Source organism: Rhincodon typus, chromosome 9 (genome assembly GCF_021869965.1).
Source record: "Rhincodon typus isolate 14 chromosome 9, sRhiTyp1.1, whole genome shotgun sequence".
NCBI lineage: Eukaryota > Metazoa > Chordata > Chondrichthyes > Orectolobiformes > Rhincodontidae > Rhincodon > Rhincodon typus.
The window spans coordinates 85194216-85212703 of NC_063340.1; the positions used below are offsets into that span (position 1 = coordinate 85194216).

General features: G+C 41.6%; 1 protein-coding gene and 1 long non-coding RNA gene across 4 annotated transcripts in view; one reads left to right on the top strand and one right to left on the bottom strand.

Moving 5' to 3' along the window:
• Positions 1 to 9246, top strand: part of LOC109930177 (epithelial cell-transforming sequence 2 oncogene-like) — a 58235-nt gene extending 48989 nt beyond the window's left edge. For 2 of the 3 annotated variants that reach the window (XM_048601112.1, XM_048601114.1), the window contains 4 exons: positions 395 to 460; positions 3748 to 3836; positions 6687 to 6859; positions 8456 to 9246. In XM_048601112.1, coding sequence (XP_048457069.1) covers positions 395 to 460; positions 3748 to 3836; positions 6687 to 6859; positions 8456 to 8586 — 459 coding nt within the window. In that variant the 3' untranslated portion in view covers positions 8587 to 9246. The remainder of the gene's footprint in view (positions 1 to 394; positions 461 to 3747; positions 3837 to 6686; positions 6860 to 8455) is intronic. The other variant, XM_048601113.1, reaches the window with a different exon arrangement.
• Positions 9247 to 14977: 5731 nt separating this feature from the next.
• Positions 14978 to 18392, bottom strand: LOC125484049. The gene is made up of 2 exons (XR_007262918.1): positions 18151 to 18392; positions 14978 to 17300 (listed from the first exon to the last, which is right to left on the bottom strand). It is a non-coding gene; the product is annotated as an uncharacterized LOC125484049 (long non-coding RNA).
• Between the last annotated feature and the right edge of the window lie 96 nt (positions 18393 to 18488).

Here is an 18488-nt window from a genome sequence, read left to right on the forward strand (position 1 = left end):
AAGAAGGATACACGAACACCAATTAGCCACAAGAGACAAGACCAGTTCTCGTTGGTCTCAGTACACACGGACAAAGAAGGACACAAATTCAACTGGGACAACACATCCATAATAGCACAAGCCAAACAGAGACACGCCAGGGAATTCCTGGAGGCTTGGCATTCCAACTACAACTCCATCAACAAACACATTAAACTGGACCCAACATACAAACCATTGAAAAACAGAACCAGAAGTAGTGCCAACCACCCCAGCAAACTAAGACACATAAATAACAAACGGGACAGAACACAAATGCTTCACCGGAGGTGCACCGACGATCTCGGCGAGTAAGTCTACAACCTCAAAGTGATTTTCTGACAGCATTTGAATTTTCTGCTACTTCTTGTTACAGCTGAAAGTGCGGAATCAGCGAGATCAAGAGATAATGGAAGCCCAGAGAAGCATTGCTGTCTCTCCTGTAAGTCAATTGTAGTCATTGTCTGATGTCTGGGAGTGGAGCTGAGCCCATTCTATTGCCAGACACCAGCACCTGGAACTGTGCTCCTGCACTGTGTCAATGTGCCTTGGGCTGCATTAATACAAAACGTTCGATGGCAGAAGATGATTACATAATGAAATCTTTCAAAGTGGATGCAGATCCACTTCCTTCAGCTGTCAAAAAAATTGTACATGCGATTTATCAATTTTACATATAAAATTAATGGCTTGTTATTACTGTGTCCAATGTGGAGATGGGGTCTTGACTTTATCATAATCTTTTAATAGATTGCTATTAAGGAATGCTAGCTCCTGAACAGACAGATTCATGTACCAATGCTAAGATGTCAGGCTGAAGATCACTGGCTCCATCTTAATAACATCGCCCACCTCCTGACCCTGCCTCAATTAATCTGTTTGTACCCCTCTCCCCCATGTTTTTATTATTACCCTGCCCAGCCTCCCATCTAGAGGCCTTCTTAAACTTCAACTCATCCAAAACACTGCTGACCGTATCTTAATCCCACCAAGTACAACCCATCCAATGTTCCTGCTACCCCTCCACAATAGGTGTGATTGCATAGGTCATGCACCAGTTGGTCCCTTTAAAGATATTGTGTGTGAAAGGTCCAGCACTTTTTTATATATATGAAAGGTGCCATACATCTTTAATTGTGCTAGGCATAAAGCAACAAAAGTGGGTGAGCATTCCCCATAACTGCTGTGCTCGCTGACCCCTAATGCTTCAACATTCTCATCCCGTGCCTGTCCTTGTCACCTCTTATAGCCATATCTCCCTTCCCTCACCTTTTGTGCATTGAAGCCTCTCATCTATTCCCTCAATGGTGGTCATGCTTTCAACAATTGAGAAGCCATGTCCTGGGATTCTCTCCCTGTAACTCCTTGACCTGCTCCCCCTCTGTCTCCTGTATTACCATCCATCTTAAAGGAGGAACTCATGAGCAAGCCTGGGTGGCACGGTGGCTCAGTGGTTAGCACTGCTGCCTCACAGGGACCTGGGTTCAATTCCACCTTCGGGCGACTGTCTGTGTGGAGTTTGCACATTCTCCCTGTGTCTGTGTGGGTTTCCTCTGGGTGCTCCAGTTTCCTCCCACAGTCCAAAGATGTGCAAGCTAGGTGGATGCTAAATTGCCCATAGTGTTTGGGGATGTCTAGATTAGGGGGATGGGTCTGGGTGGGATGCTCTGATTGTCGGTGTGGACTTGTTGGGCCAAAGGGCCTGTTTTCACACTGTAGGGATTCTATGAAGCCATTCAGCCCTTCAAGCCTACTGCACCATTGCATTAGATCAAAACTGATTATTTACCTCAGTACCACCTTCCCCATCCTTGATGTCATTAGACTCTAGAAATCTTTTGATTTGTGTCTCGAACCTGCTCAATGAATAAAGCCTCCACAGAGTGTAAAGAATTCCAAAGACTTACCTTCCTCAGACTGAAGAGCTTCTGTCTCATTTCAGGAAAAGATGTAGGCTGTTTCTGTCCCTTGGTTCTAGATCCACCAGCCAGGACAAACATCTAAAAAGGCAATAGGTAAAGTCCCTTGGTCCCTTGTTCATTCGCCCTGCTCTCTTCTTAGAGAGAGACAACTGGTGGTGGTTTAATCAGAGGATCACCACACCTCAGGTAAGGGGAGAAGTTAAGAAGGAGAGCTTTTCATGGTAACCTCAGCCAGTGCAGGAACTGGAACATACTGCTGGCATCACTGCATTGCAAACCAGACAAGTGAGCTAAACAGCCCCACATCTCATCCTACATTCACCTTATCACGCATTGTGAGAATTTATAATTTCATTGAGGTCACCCCTAATTCTTCAAAACTATGCAGAATTTGGAATTCTCCTCTTAAGGTAATCCTGCCATCCCAGCAATTAATCTGATGAACCTTCATTGCATTCTGTTTATGGCAGATACATCCCTCCTTAGATAATGGGATCAGAACTGTACACTAATTAAATCCAATAGGGGAAATCAGGAGAGGCATACTTAACCAGAGAGTGAAGGAAAATGGCATTGACACAATTAATGGGAGGCTAAATAAACAGACAAGAAATGTAAGGATAGTGTGAGAACAAAGTAAACGGGGAGGAGGCTTGTATGGAGAGAAAACACCAGGATGAACTATATGGTCTGAATGGCTTGAATGTGTCTGGAAATGCTTTGACAGTCTCAGACTTTGCACCCTCAGTGCAGTTAGGGAGGGAGGTCCAGGATTTTGACCCTGTGACAATGAAGGAACGGTAATATATTTCCATGTCAGGATGGTGAGAGACTTGGAGGAGAACTTGCAGGCTGTGGTATTCCCGTGTATCTGCTGCCCTTGTCCTTCTGGATGGGGAGAGGGCTTAGGTTTGGTAGGAGTCTTGGTGATTTACCGCAGGGTAGATTGTACACACTGCTACAACAGTACATCAATGATGGAGGAAGTGAATGTTGAAGGTTATGCAGGAAGTGCCAAGCAAGTGAGCTACTTTGTCCTTTATTCTTTGATGGATTGTGGGTGTCATTGGCAAGGCCAGACTTGTTAGCCTTGAAATGAATGGCTTGTTAGGTCATTTGAGAGGACATTGAGTAGTCATTGCTGTGGATCTGGAGTCACAGGTAGGTCAGACTGGGTAAAAACACCAGAATGGCCTAAAAGCTGTTAGTGATCCAGAAGGGACTTTTATATCGACTGGTGGCAGTTTCATGGCACCTGAGATTAACTTTAGATTTTGCCCTATATGGTACTGAGTCCTCATTCAGTCCTGCACCAGTGGGGAGGGAACTGCTTTTGCGCGGGTTCAGTACCCAGGGCATTGTCAGCAAAAGGTGAGCTTGGGTTCCTTCACCATCACCCACTAACCACATCACGTTGGAGTAAGATAATTGCTTCCTGGCCATTATTAGAGAGAAAATAAGTACCTTTTTAACTTTGGTTACATCCCCTTCTCTTTTCTTCACCCCACAAACCTACAATGTTAGCAGTCAGGCATGTTAAAGGGATTAGGGGTGTGAAATCACTGGGTCTCCAGTCTGTCCTGGTCTGGCATTCTCGAACCCCTTGCTATAGGAAGTAATAATGGCCATTTTAAACATGTGAAGGACTCTGTCTGGTCACTCTTTACAGAGGATGGTCAGAGGATAGCTGAGCGGCTCTCAGACTCTGGAAATTCCCACAACAGGATGGATAGCTGTTACAAAATTAATCTCTGTTGCATTTGAATTCCTTTTCTTGCACGTTAAATTGGATGTAATTTCTTTACAGATCTTGTTGGAGGCAAATAGGTACCTGATTCAGGTTCAGGAAGTGGCTCAGATGAGTTGTCTTGACGGAAAGATCTGTCCTTCCTTCAGGTGGGTTCTGAAGTTCCAACCTCGTCCTTGCACAGAGCCGAAGCTCCTGCCGAGAGATCTAGCTGTTTGCATTGACCGTAGAAGCTGCATCTTTGAAGTAGCTTTCGTGATATGCATCAAAATAGCACAACGACTTCCCCTCCCCAGGCTGTGAGAAAGCTTTGAAACCTCTTGGCTGGTACTGTTGTAACACATCATTGTGGGAGCTGGAGTTATCAGTAATTGTTCTGATAGCTACATTGCAAACTGGGTCAAACAACAAAAAAACCTGCATTTTTATAGCACCTTAAGTGTGGACATCCCATACCACTACATGGCTCAGAGAAATATAAAGGGAGTGCTTTCAGATGAGTAGAGGCCTTGCCTAGGTTCCAAGGTGGAGATGTAAGATCCTAAGGCTTTTAATGAAAACCTGAGGTATTCTCCCTGGTGTCTGGCTAATCTCTCAACCAGCACCAAAGAAAAGATCTGTTGCTATTATTGTGACTTAACGGGTAGAATGTGCTGGCAATTAGGCCCACTATTTCACAAGCCATCACAAAATATATAAAACCCCATTGGCCAACCAAGACGAACAATTTCCCAGACTTTTTTTTATTCATCCACAGGATGTTGGTGTCTCTGGCTAGGCTAGCATTTATTGTCCATGCCTAATTGCCCAGAGGGCAGTTAAGTGTCAACCACATTGCTGTGGGTCTGGAGTCACATGTAGGCCAGACCAGGTAAGGATGGAACCAGATAGAGTTTTCCTGATAATCGAAAATGGTTCATGGCCATCTTTTGACTCTTCTTTCCAGATCATTATTGAATTCAATTTCTATCTTTTGCCATGGTGGGATTTGAACCCAAGTCCCCAGAACATTACTTGGATCTCTGGATTAATAGTCTAGTGATAATACTACTATATAATAATTATTTACTGCAACACACTTTTAACAAATACAAAGCAAAATACTGCGGATTCCGGAAATCTGAAAGTTTAAAAAAAAAGAAAATTTTGAAAAATTCAGCGGGTCTGGGAATATCTGTGGACAGTGAAAGAGTTAATGTTTTGAGTCTAGCAAATCTTCTTCAGAATGTAGTACTGAAGAAGTTATACCAGACTTGAAACACAGAAGGTAGGTTTGCAGGTACAACAAGTAATTAGGAAGGCAAATGGAATTTTATCCTTCATTGCTAAAGGGATTGAAATTAAAAGCAGAGAGGTTATGTTGCAGCTGTACAAGGTGCTGGTGAGGCCACACCTGGAGTACTGTGTGCAGTTTTGGTCTCCTTACTTGAGAAGGGATGTATTGGCACTGGAGGGGGTGCAAAGGAGGTTCACTAGGTTGATTCCGGAGTTGAGGGGGTTGGCTTATGAGGAGAGACTGAGTAGATTGGGATTATATTCATTGGAATTCAGAAGATTGAGGGGGATCTTATAGAAACATATAAAATTATGAAGGGAATAGATATGATAGAAGTAGAGAGGATGTTTTCACTGGCAGGTGAAACTAGGACAAGAGGGCATAGCCTAAAGATTAGAGGGAGCAGATTTAGGACTGAATTGAGAAGGAACTTCTTCACCCAGAGGGTTGTTAATCTATGGAATTCCTTGCCCAGTGGAGTAGTTGACGCTACTTCAGTAAACGTTTTTTAAAGATAAGGTAGGTATTTTTTTGAACAATAAAGGAATTAAGGGATACGGTGAGAATGCGGGTAAGTGGATCTGAGTCCACGAAAAGATCAGCCATGATCTTATTGAATGGTGGAGCAGGCTCGAAGGGCCGGACGGCCTACTCCTGCTCCTAGCTCTTATGAACTCTTATTATGAAACATTAACTCTATTTCTCTCTGTCCACAGATGCTGCTGAGTTGGTCCAGCATTTTCTCTTTTCATTTTTAATTTTAAGCAATGGCAGAGAGAAGTGAAAATTAATAACCTACAATGAAACTATTTCCCTTCAAACCCCAAAAACACACATACTCATTCACAGTTAGGACAGACAAAAGACAGATGGTTTGAAACAGATACTATGGGTGGAAACAATATAGCTAGGAAACAACATTCTGAAGGCCAAAACTCCAGAGCATAGGGTGGGTTAAATTATGTCTCACATTTCATTGAGTTTTAGCACTGATTACATGCTGTGGTCTGGCAAGCAATGATCATTGTTCACTTTGACAGTTTAACCTATGGATATAGGTATTTTCATTACATTGTCTCTTTTATGCTTTCTTGTTTTTTCTGTTTTTACTCACTGGGAGAAGGGAAGAGAGAGATATGTTTTCAGTTTGCTAGCTCTGGCTGCCTTGTACTTAGAGATTTGTAACAAACCACAACTTGACCAAACCAAGGAAGGTGTCAGGCAGCCTTCCTCAACTCAAAGACTCTTGGTGTCATTCTGTCTCAATGTGCCCTCCACCCCTTCAAATAGTATCGTCTTTAGCTGTGCAAGACACTGTGTGCCACTTGATTTGTCTAAATTGCAAAACTCCTGTGCTGTTTCACGTACATAGAAAATGTCCTGACTTTCTTTTCAGGAAGAAAATTATATAGACCCATGCACCATCTGTGGGATCTTGTGCAAATATTGGCTGCTGCCTTCTCTATATTACAGTTAATTCATTTGCCGATTAAGCGCTTTGGGATGCCCGGAGGTCAAGAAAGGTGCTATATAAATGAAAGTCTTTGAAACACAACATGGGAGAAAGCAGAGAAGTGACATGGAGATGTTTAGTGAGAGGATTCCAGAGCTTGGGTTGATGATTGCTTTTTGCCTTGAACATTAGTTTATACAGGAGCTTCTTGTAGTTCAATAAAGTGTACAATTATGTTATTCATTGTTGAACATCATTTCTCCTCCTCAGGATTTATGAGCACATCAACAATATGAATCTTTTCCTCTTTAATGATGCCCTTGTTTTCACCTCAAGAACTGTCTCTCACCTGCCCTTTGAACGAACTCCAAAGACGTCTCTCCAGTTCCTGGCAGCTGTGGCCCTCTCCAGTCTGCTCATTGAAGACATCCCAGACTCCAAATGTACGCCATTGCTTGGTTATATCAAGTTTGAATCTGTAGAACCTTGTATTGGTCTTATTTAAGGGAGGATGTAAATGCACTAGAAGCAGTTCTTAGAAGTTTTCCAAAATACTGGAAACAGCAGGCTATCTTCTGGAAAAAGACAGCTCAAGCTAAGCTTGCATCCACTGAGGTTTGGAAGATTAAGAGCCAATGTGATCGAGACATAAGTTCCTGAAGGTTCTTGCTGGGGGGCATGTGGAGAGAAGGTTTCCTTTTGTGGGAGAACCAGGGGTCACTGTTTAAGAACAAGGGATCATTCATTTAAGACATGAGATGAGACTTTTCTCATGAAGAGTCTTTGGAACACACTTTCTCAAAAAGGCAATGGAAGCAGAGTTCATGAATCTTTGAAAGTGGTGGTAGACAGATTAGTGATAAGCAAGGGGGTAAAAGCTCATCAGGGATAGCCATGGTACCTACTCCTAGTTCAGATGGTCCAATATTCAAATATATACCTTTACAGGGCAGGGTTTTAGTTGCAATCTGTGCCCAGAATATACTAGGAATGTCGCTTATTCTACTATGTGGTGTGAGGGATTGGTTTATTTTTGTTCCTAGTTTTCATTCATGATTTTAAAGAATAACATTCACATAATCCTTGATGCTACACTGTGAACATTGGCTACCTTCTCCAGGTTACAGATAGCAACACCAAGGTCATTTGCACACTTCAACTGATGCACCAGTGCAGATTTTCCCTCCTCCTTACAAAGAATTTGAGTATAGGAGCAAGGATGTCTTGCCTCAGAGGAAAACCTGACCCATGGCTTAATCCAGCAACTGAAAGTTAAAACCAAAAACATCCACTATCAAACTGGCTCATGGATATTAGTACCCGATGGAATCAAAATCCATTTGTAATCACTCAACTGATGCACCTCAACATCAGACAACTCAGATTGTTCATTCCAGATAAATGGTTGGCCAATATGGAAACGTCAGGATAATATTCCCAAAGAGGAAAGACAGGAAAATGTGTTGAAGTAGATTTATAAAACAGGAAGTACAATTTCATTTCTGGCACTTGGTAAGGACTCATATTCATTATAGCATATTTCACAGGCCATCCATATCACATTACAGCCAATAATTTTTTGAAGTGTAGGCACTGTTGAAATGTTAGGAAATGCAATAAATTTGCAAACAAAGTTCCCACAAACTGCATTCTAACTTTCTAACAGAATTTGGTTGATGGAGCAATACTGGCCATTTCAGTATTGAACTCTCCTCTTCAAAATTATGCCTAGAGATATTTTACATGCATCAGAGGACAATTAATTTCTTAACTTTTTAAACGGCATACCCATTCAATTGCACAGCCCCAATTTTGAGAAAGAATACTGAATGGTCCAAAAGAGTGGGGGCAGTGAACACCTTTCGTTTTTAGAGACAGGGGCTACATCTATTGTCTGTAACAAACCAGACTCCAAGTTGTATTTTAACCATCTTTTACTAAATCAGAGCGCAAGCAGTTTTGTTTCTGGCACACAGAAGCTGAACCATTTTCTGTTAGTTTGTTTCCAAACGTTAAAAATATCCAATATTTGGTTTCAGACATCCAAAATGCATTTGTTCTGAAAGGACCAAAACGCCAATGGATTTGTGCTACAGAGACAGAGGAAGACAAAATGATCTGGCTCTCCTTGCTAGCAAATGCCATTCATGCTGCAATCAAACAGACTTGACCTCAGATGAACTATCAGTTGCTGAAACCTTTCAGCAGGGTTAAGAGTGCACTAGCCAGACATGTCAAAACAAACTTAGAATGCAGTAAGTTCTCCGGCTTTACATTTTAATTATGTGGGCTGTGCATCTTATAACTTTAAGTGAAATGAGAATACTTTCTGAAGAGACAGATGTTTTTCTGAAGCTTCTCTCAACAGGACAAATGCATGAATGGCAAATTTCAAATGATCACAGCAATTTTTAATAGAGGATAAGAGTGCTGATTCATTGGCTCATATAGAAAAAGCAACAAGGAACTAAAGGCTCAAGATTCTGGATAATTTGAAAGAGGCACTGGGCTTGGATGTATTCCTTTTGTTTGCAGAGAATAGGTCATTGTGTGTGAATGTATCATTTCTAGCAAACGTATCTGAGTCACATTACCAAGTCTGACTGATTATTAATGGTTACGCAATCAAGATAAAGTGCTAACTTCTACATCAATTGCATGCAATTGCTGATATGTGTTCTCAATGAAAAACTGATAAGGTCACTAACAGTTACCACATGCAGAGAACTCAAAGGTAAAAATTAAACCTGGTGTAATTGTTCAACTCTTAAGGGAAGTCACAGTGCTTCAGTCAACATTGCTGTTTCTTAAAAGATTTACAGGATTTCATCTTATGGGATCTGGTGACACAAAGATAAATGGAAGTACCGGTAGTGTTGAGGAAGCAGGGAGGCTGAAGGACAACTTGAACAGGCTAGGACAGTGGTCAAAGTGGTAGATGGAATACAATATGGGAATGGGTGAGGTTATGCACTTTGGTTGGAAGATGAGGTATAGACTATTTTATAAATGGGAAAAGGCTTCAGAAATCTGAAACACAAAAGAACTTGGGAGTCCTAATTTAGGATAACAAGGTGTAGAGCTGGATGAACACAGCAGCCAAGCAGCATCAGAGGAGCAGGAAAGCTGACGTTTCGGGTCGAGACCAGAAACATCAGCTTTCCTACTCCTCTGATGCTGCTTGGCCTGCTATGTTCATCCAGCTCTACATTTTGTTATCTCAGATTCTCCAGCATCGGCAGTTCCTACTATCTCTGTAACAGTCCTAATTTAGGATTCTCTTAAGGTTACCATGCAAGTTCACTTGGCAGTTAAGAAGGCTAATGCAATGTTAGCATTAATTTTGAGAAGGTTAGAATACAGGAGCAGAGATGTACTGCTGAGGCTGTACAAGGCTCTGATCAGACTGGATTTGGAATATTGCCAGCAGTCTTGGGCTCCATATCTAAGAAAGGATGTGCTGGCCTTGGAGGTGGTCCAGAGGAGGTTCACAAGAATGATCCCAGGGATGAAAGGCTTGTCATATGAGGAGTGGCTGAGGACTCTGGGTCTGTACTCTGTTTAGGATGAGCAGGGGATCTCATTGAAATGTACAGAATACTGAGAGGCCTGGATAGAGTGGACGTGGAGAAGATGTTTCCAGCAGTAAGAGAGACTAGGACCTGAGGGTACAGCCTCAAAGTGAAAAGACAGCCCTTTAGAAGGAAGATGGGAAGGACTTTTTTTCAGCCAGGGGGTGGTTAGTCTGTGGAACTCATTGCCTCAGAAGGCTGTGGAGGCCAAGTCACTGGGTGTATTTAAGACAGAGATGGATAGGTTCTTGGTAAGTAAGAGGATCAAGGGTTACAGGGGGAAGGCAGGAGAATGGGGTTGAGAAACTTAATCAGCCATGATTGAATGGTGGAGCTGACTTGATGGGCTGAATGGCCTAATTCTACTCCCATATCTTATGACGAAGGACAGTAATAATGGGCATCTTGCACACTAATTTACCAGCAAGTGGAAAATCCACTGCACAGGTTTTGTTCCAAAGTCTACAGGCTGCTTTGGTGCACATATATGTATATGGTAAAACAGTAGAAATTGTAGTACAAAAGACAGCAGCTCAGATACCAGTCCTAATGTTTACTGTTATTATAGAGGAAGTAATGTGCTCAAAGGAAAATCAGGCCACTGGCTTAACAACTAAGAACATCAGGCGGCTTATTAAACTTTTTTACTTATTACCATGTCAAGGGCTTTGGTGAAAAATATCTGTAATACTGTATGCAATTTTAGTCTGCATATTTAAGGAAGATAATACTTGTAGTGGAGGCAGTACAGTGAAGGTTCTTGAAATTTGGTCTTTTGGATGGGAGGGTTGTTCTATGCTGAGTATGTTGGCTTGATTTCCTCTGGAGCTTAAAAGAATGGGAGGAAATCTCTTTGAGCTGTGCAAGATTCTGAAGAGGCTCGCTAAGGTAGCCAGATCGATTCTGGTTCTGGAATCTAAAACACAGGGGCTAAGGATAAAGGGACTGGGGAGCATGGAGTTCATTTAAGACTGACAAGAATGAGGATAAATTTCTTGACGGATAGGGTCGAGAATCTTTGGAATCCTCTACCCTGGAAAATTGTGGATGCTCCATCACTGATGACTTGGAAGACTGGAATATGCACATATTTGGTTTCTCAGGGAATCGACAGATAGAGGAACCAGGCAAAGCAAAACTGGAAAGCAAGATCAGCCACTACCCTATTTAATGGTGGAACAGATTCGACAGGCCATATAGTGAACTCTGGCTTCCATTTCATGTGTTCAATAACTAGCTCTGCTCCATTCTGCTCAACTAGAACGGATAGCCATTTTGCAAATTGGCTATGCTTGTATAAACAGATTCATTTATATAGTGCCTATCATGGCTGCATGACCTCCCAAAGCACTTTTTATACTTGTTAAAATGTAGGAAATATAGATTGCACTCTGTACACAGCAAGCTCCCACAAACAGCAATGTAAAAATGACCCAACTTCTACAGCACACTGCTGGCCACAGGCCTCCAATCTTAACAACTTCCCTTTTCTCACCACCTTGTCTCCTACTGTCAAACTAATTTTGTATCCAATTAATAGCCCTTCCTGGATCCCATGTGATCTAACCTTACAAACCAGTCTACCATGCAGAACCTTGTTGAAGGCCTTGCTAAAGTCCACGTGTACAATGTCTACTGCTCTGCCTTCATCTATCATCTTGGTCACACCTCTTCAAAAAACTCAAAATTTGAGAGACACTATTTCCCACACACAAAGCTATGCGACTATCCCTAATCTGTCCTTGCCTTTCCAAATGCATGTAGATCTTGTCTCTCAAAAACCCCTCCAACAACTGACCCACTGACATCAGGCTTACTGGTCCATAGTATCCTGGCTTCTCCTTACAGCCTTTCTTAAATAATAGCACCACATTAGCCAACCTCCAGTCCTCTGGCACCTAACCAGTGGTTGTAGATGATATAAATATCTCTGTTAGAGGCCCCCAATTTCTTCCCTAACTTCCCTCAATGTCCTGGGATGTATATGATCAGGTCCTGGAGATTTATTCACGTGTCTTTAAGACCTACGGCACTTCTTCCTCTGAAATGTGAATTGTTTTCAAGGCATCAATATTTATTTCCCCGAGTTCTCTAGCCTCCATTTCTTTCTCCACAGTAAAAATCGACAGTATTTGTTTAGTATCTCACTCATCACCTGTGGCTCCACACAGACAATGTAGTTGATCTTTAATGGGCCCTATTCTCTTCCTAGTTACTCTTTTACCCTTAATATACTTGTAGAGTCCCTTTGTATTCTATAGCTTTGGCAGATAAGGCTATCTCATGTCCCGCTTTTCCGTTCCTGACTTCCCTTTTAAAGGTGTACTCCTACACCCGCTATACTCCAGAAAGGATTCACTCGTTGCCAGCTGTCTACAAATGACATAGGCCTCCTCCTTTTTCTTGACCAGAATTTCAATATCTCTAATCATCCAGTGTTCCCTCCTCCTACCAGCCTTGCCCTTCAACTAACAGGAACATGCTGTCTTTGAAGTCTCATTACCTCAATTTTGAAAGTCTCCCGCTTGCCAGAGAACAGCCTCCCCAATCAACTTTTGAAAGTTCCTGTCTAATACCATCAAAGTTGGCCTTGCCCCAATTTAGAACTTTTAACTTGTCGACCAAGCCTATCCATTTCTGGAACTACTTCAAAACCAATCAAACTATGGTCACTGGTGTCAAAGTTCTCCCCCACTAACACCTCAGTTGTTTGCCCTGCCTTATTTCCCAAGAGGAGGCCATGTTTTGCCCCTTTTTTAGTAGGGCCAATACACAGAGAAAGTTTTCTTGAATATACTTAAATTCCTCTCCATCCAAGTCCTTAACATTATGGCAGTCCCAGTCCATGTTTGGAAAGATAAAATCCCCTATTATGACCCTATTATTCTTGCAACTATCTGCAATCTCCCTACATATTCGCTCCTCAATTTTCTGCTGGCTATTGGGAAGGGTGTCACCAAAAGTGATCACCCCCTTCTTATTTCTCAGTTCCACCTATATAACCTCACTAAATGATCCTCCAGGAATATCTTAAGTATTGCCATGTTTTCCCTCATCAAAAGCACCATTTCCGACCTCCTCGCTTACCTCCCCTTCTATCCTTCCTGTACCATCTATACTCCAGAACATTGAGCTGCCAGTCTTGTTCCTCCCTCAGCCATGTTTCTGAAATAGTTACAATATCCCAGTGCCACGTTCTCATCCGCACCCTGAGTTCATCTGCCTTATCTCTCAGGCCTCTTGCATTTAAACAGATGCATTTTAATTCAGTCTTCCCTTGCACGCTGCCGTGCATTTACCAGCCTTGTCTACTTAAAACTTGCTTTTTAGCTTCTATAGCAACCTCAACCTTCTCTCATCCGACTACTGCTTAAAGTCCCACCTCCCTACCAGTTTAAACTCCCCTGAGTAGCTTGAGCAAATCTTCCCTCCAGGAATTTTGTCCCATTCCAGTGGAGGTGCAACACATCTGCTCCGAGCAGTCCTGGACACTGTCACCAGGGAGGCAACACCATCCTGAAGACTCACTTGCTGGGTGTTTTCCCACCTTTTATTTAAGCTCTGGTGTCCAGAGTAGTATTCACCTAGGCCCACTCTTTGATCTAACCTCAATCACAAAGCAGCCCCTTGCAAAAAACAAAAATGGCCAAAACAAAACAGTAATGTCTCCCTCTCCCATTTGCCTAAACTCCCACACTTAGCTCAATTCCCAGCAATAGCATACTCTTGCTGGTCACACTATTTCCCAGATAAACACCTAGATCTCCTAACTTAGGGCCAGGAGGGTTTAATTCAGAGTTTGCGGCCTAGTGAGGTGTTTATGAAATCTTTCCGCTTCTCTCCCAACCACGCTCCTATACACCGGCTCCACTCCTCCTCTTTGTCCTATCAATTGCAGCTGCTAGAGAAAGCAGCTTCAAGTTTCTCTGCCCTGATCAAAATCAACAGGGTACTGGAGTCAGTTAGTTGCAGGGGACAGAGTTGAATGTTGTGCTCCTGCAGTGCTGTTAGGTCAGGAGTTCAGAGATTTTGAATCAGTACTAAGGAAGCAACATTGATACATGTCCCTGATGATCTGCAAAATGTCTTCCATTTTAGTGACATAGTCTTGTGGTTTTATTTTGCAGAATGGAACTTAAGTTATGATAGCAAATGAATGTATGACACATCACTGCAGATCCTATAGGTACATTTAGGTCTAATTGGTCAAAATGTACAACATTCATAGTCAAGAATAATCGATTACAGGAAACCTCAAATTTTTATAGGTTCAGTGTGTCACAATCAGGCTTATGGATTATAACTGTAGTCTGGCGAGAAACAGCAGACAGGAAGTCAGGAAAACAGCAGATACTAAGAATATTAGAATAGTTTCAGATTTTGAAGTCAGAGGAATAATTTATTCTTTCCTGGGGTGTGGACGTCACTGGCAAGATCATCATTTGCTGCCCATCTGTAATTACCTGGCGTTTCAGAGGGCAATAAAAATGATCCAAATTGCTATGGATCTGGATATCGTATATAGGCCAGGTCAGGTAAGGATAGTAGATTTCCTTTCTAAAAAGGACACCGAACCAGAATTTTTTTTTCCCCAAAACAATTGATCATTTCACATCACCATTACTGAGGATGGCTTTTCATTGAATTCACGTAATTAAATGTGCAGAGTTCACTAGCTGTTGTGGTGGGATTTCAACCCACACACCTGGAGCATCAGCCTCGGCCTTTGGATTACTAATCCAGTGACTCATCGTCATCTCAGAACAAGGGGGTCAACTGTTCAGAACCAAGGTGAGGAAGGATGTTTTTACAAATGGTTGTAAAATCTAGCTCAGATGGCTGTTGATGCTAGCAATAATTACAATTACTAAGGGAAATCATGGATAGTGTGGGAAGTAGTGAAGTAGTGAACGACATGGCAGATTTGACGTTTTTCATGATTTACTCCAGATCCTATATCTTAGATAGATAGAAATGGAGAACAGAGTAGACAGTCAGGTAAAATATTGTACTGTTTTATTGGTGTAAAAATCACAGTTGCTAGTTTGCTCTGCCAAGATACATCCATGCACTTTAACATCCAAGATCCCAGAGCTAGATTAAAGCAATTAAATAAAGCTGCTGTTAGTCAGCAATTTAATGGAAATTTACATACAAGATCAAAAGTGTATTATACAATTTACATCATACCCCTTATACAGTACATTGACCTGAATAACAAGGTGACTGTGATTAGGCCAGGATGTGAAGCCTTCCCTCCCTGTTCATCCCTTCTCTCTTTTGAAGTACAAAGCTAGAACAATAAGGTTTGAAATTACAAAAACAAAACAATCCCAAATGCAAAGAAAGTTTTTTTTTTCTTTTTTTAAATAGAGATGAGTGTGTATATATATATATTCAGACAAAAGAAACTGCAAATCACATTAACCCTTACAATACTGAACACTGAAGTCAAACAATTATAAAATCTTGCTTTTCACATAATAATTTAAAGAAATATTCTCTAGTTCTGTACAATTTTTGATTAAACTCCCATTTAAATTCGAAGAGGATCACTTTACCAGTGTCAGGGAGGTGCACAGTATGTATTCAGTACTCAGAAGGCTATGTTGGTGGAATGGAAATCGGTCAGTAACATGCAGATAGAGGCGGTATTGAGAGAAACCACAGAACTGCAAGTCATCAACATACATACACACACACACACACACACACACACACAAAGAGATTCTGTCCTAAATCATTACAATTTACCCCACATACTCTGCTAATGCACAAACCCCACATATTTTAATTCATTTTGGAGTGAGAATAGGGCAAGGGGAGTATAGATGCATCTGCTTAACACACATTTCATGCAAAACTGCACAGGGATTCACCCTCAAGTGGTGGTTTTTAATGTGACTTAAGGTGCCACACAGACATCTCACCCCAAACTTGTTTATGCCAAATACTAGCTGATCTCCCTTTCACAAATGCTGAGAAGTGACACAGTATTTACACATTTTTCTCCTCCTCACAGGTGAGACTTGCCATTCAGGATCCTGCTTCTTTTGATGGATAAATTATGCAGAAATAGATGGAAATTGCAAAGCCAAACACAAAACACTGCACACCCACCTCCCTTAATAACGGGTGCATGTGCAGCAGTCGGGCTTCACATACACTATGAAACAGTTAAGCCACTGGGATACACAGCAGCTTGATTAGTGAGTTCAGTGCACTCAAGTTAAAAAGGCCAACTCACCACGACCATATCGACATATCTAATCAACAGACCGCTTTATCATAAACACAGTCCTTAGTGAGTGACTGTCAAACATGTATTTAAAAAAAGCGACTGTCCCTAAACTTTCACCCAGGCTTCAAGCATATATTACCTTTCACATCCTCCAATTAAAAAGTGGTTTTGAACCATGCCTACCAATCATGAACACACACATACTTTAGTAGTGCAAAATATTTCATTATGTATTTCCGAGCTTGTTCTAAATGTATAGGGAAATCATTTACTGTAGGAAATCAATGGATTTTTTTTCGTGACCTTAAATCTTTAAGGGCAAGATAAGCCATTTCCTCTCACAATATACCAGAATAAAACTCAACTCCTCATCCAAAATGAAAAAGTTACGCAGATTCAGGAGAAAAGTATTTTGACACTGACACAGGAAACAATTTTCCATTCAAGCACAGCTCTTCCATCCCTAGTCTTTGCACAATCACAATTCTATATTAACATGTCCATACAGTTAAGGAGACTGATTAATTGAGCATAGGTGCATCAATGTTGCTGATAACTCCACCTTTCATATGCAAATCCCAAGTACTCAACAAGCCATCAGCTCGCTTAGGATTTCTGTCCTGTCGGTAAGCCAGTTCTGTCATGTTGGACTGATCTGGGAGGGGTTGTGAAATTATTTGCTCTTCTGTAGAATCAACAAAAAAAAATCCTCCTCACCCAGGGCTTGAATGCCCACCAGTTTTACAACACCCTCTTATATCACCACCCATCCCGCCCACCTTCCCACCCCCACCCCCCCAACCATAAGACGCCGCCTCTTAAACATACTGGAGCCATATGTCAAATGTGCAGCTCGATGAAAGGAACCATGTAAACTATTGCTTCATTGTAGACTGGCGAAGCTGAACACAGGTGTAAGCTATCTGCAGGAGGAGGGTACCATGACACGTTCAGATCAAACACGGGTTTTTTTAGTCCCATCCAAGCACCTCGGCTGCTCCGTTACAAGTGTGAAAACGGCCGAAGCTGCTCCAGCTGGACCTCGAGAGAAATTCTCTCCTCGAGCACATCCTATGATAAATTGGTCAGTAGGGTGGGGTGTGTGGGTGCAACAGAGACAGATAAACCGAATTAGGGAGAAAGGGATGGACCAAAACAGAGACATGGAGGGGGATGCGGTGGGGTGGATGGTGAGTGTAAGGGAAAAAGAGGGGGAGAGACATACAAAAGGCTTTGGTTAATTCTTCACACTGCACCGAGTACGCATATCCAGTTACTCTCACTTCTTGCATCAAGTGTCCATTCTCCCAAGTAGTAACACTGGCTAATTCTCTCACTAACCTCACCAGATCCCATTCATTTGCATTTTGCCTTCACACTGTTAGTACACTCTAGGTGATTCTACATTCATGCAACATGAACAGAAACATCAAATCGAAAAAGGTCAATACACAATGTAGCTGATATTGGCCTACAGACCTGAACACTTTTTTTTTTTGCCCATTGTGTTTTTCACTAGTTTAATACAATCACATTAAATTTTTATAAACTATTAATGGATCAGGATTCCTCCTAAATCTAAGTTTCTTGTAGAAAGGAATAATGAAAAACTTGTAATTGGGAGTCAATTATTCACTAATCAACATTTATTTCTTTTTAAATAAATATTTGAGTATTATAATGTTAATTTATTGACTCCTTTAAAATCTATCCAATCAATGTGTCATACTTTCCATTTGAAGTACATCCTAATCAGTGTCACTTCTTCAAAGATGACTTGAGAGAAGACTGAAAGACAGGCTAAGATAAATTTGCTGTTCAAAGTGTCACAAGCATTGAAACTTAAAGTCAATCAAGTTGCAAATATCAAATGATACTTCACCACAAGATTAGATATTCCAGATATCCAATCTCTCCCTACCTTTAGCTGCTGTTGTAATTCACTGTTGAGCCTGGCTAATACAGTGTTGGTTTCTTTATTTCTTCTGATCGAAGCCTGAATAGATTTCTTGTCTTTGCCAAATGACCTAAAATTAAATAATGTGTATTAATTAAGTTTTCCCCTCTTACACTCTAGCTTTGTGGCAGCTCATTTCTGTTTTCTAGACAGTTGAGGGAAGGTGGCAGCTGACACAAAAACTGAGATAGTAGGAGCTGCAGATGCTGGAGAATCTGAGATAACAAGGTGTAGAGCTGGATGAACACAGCAGGCCAAGCAGCATCATAGGAGCAGGAAGGCTGACGTTTCGGGCCTAGACC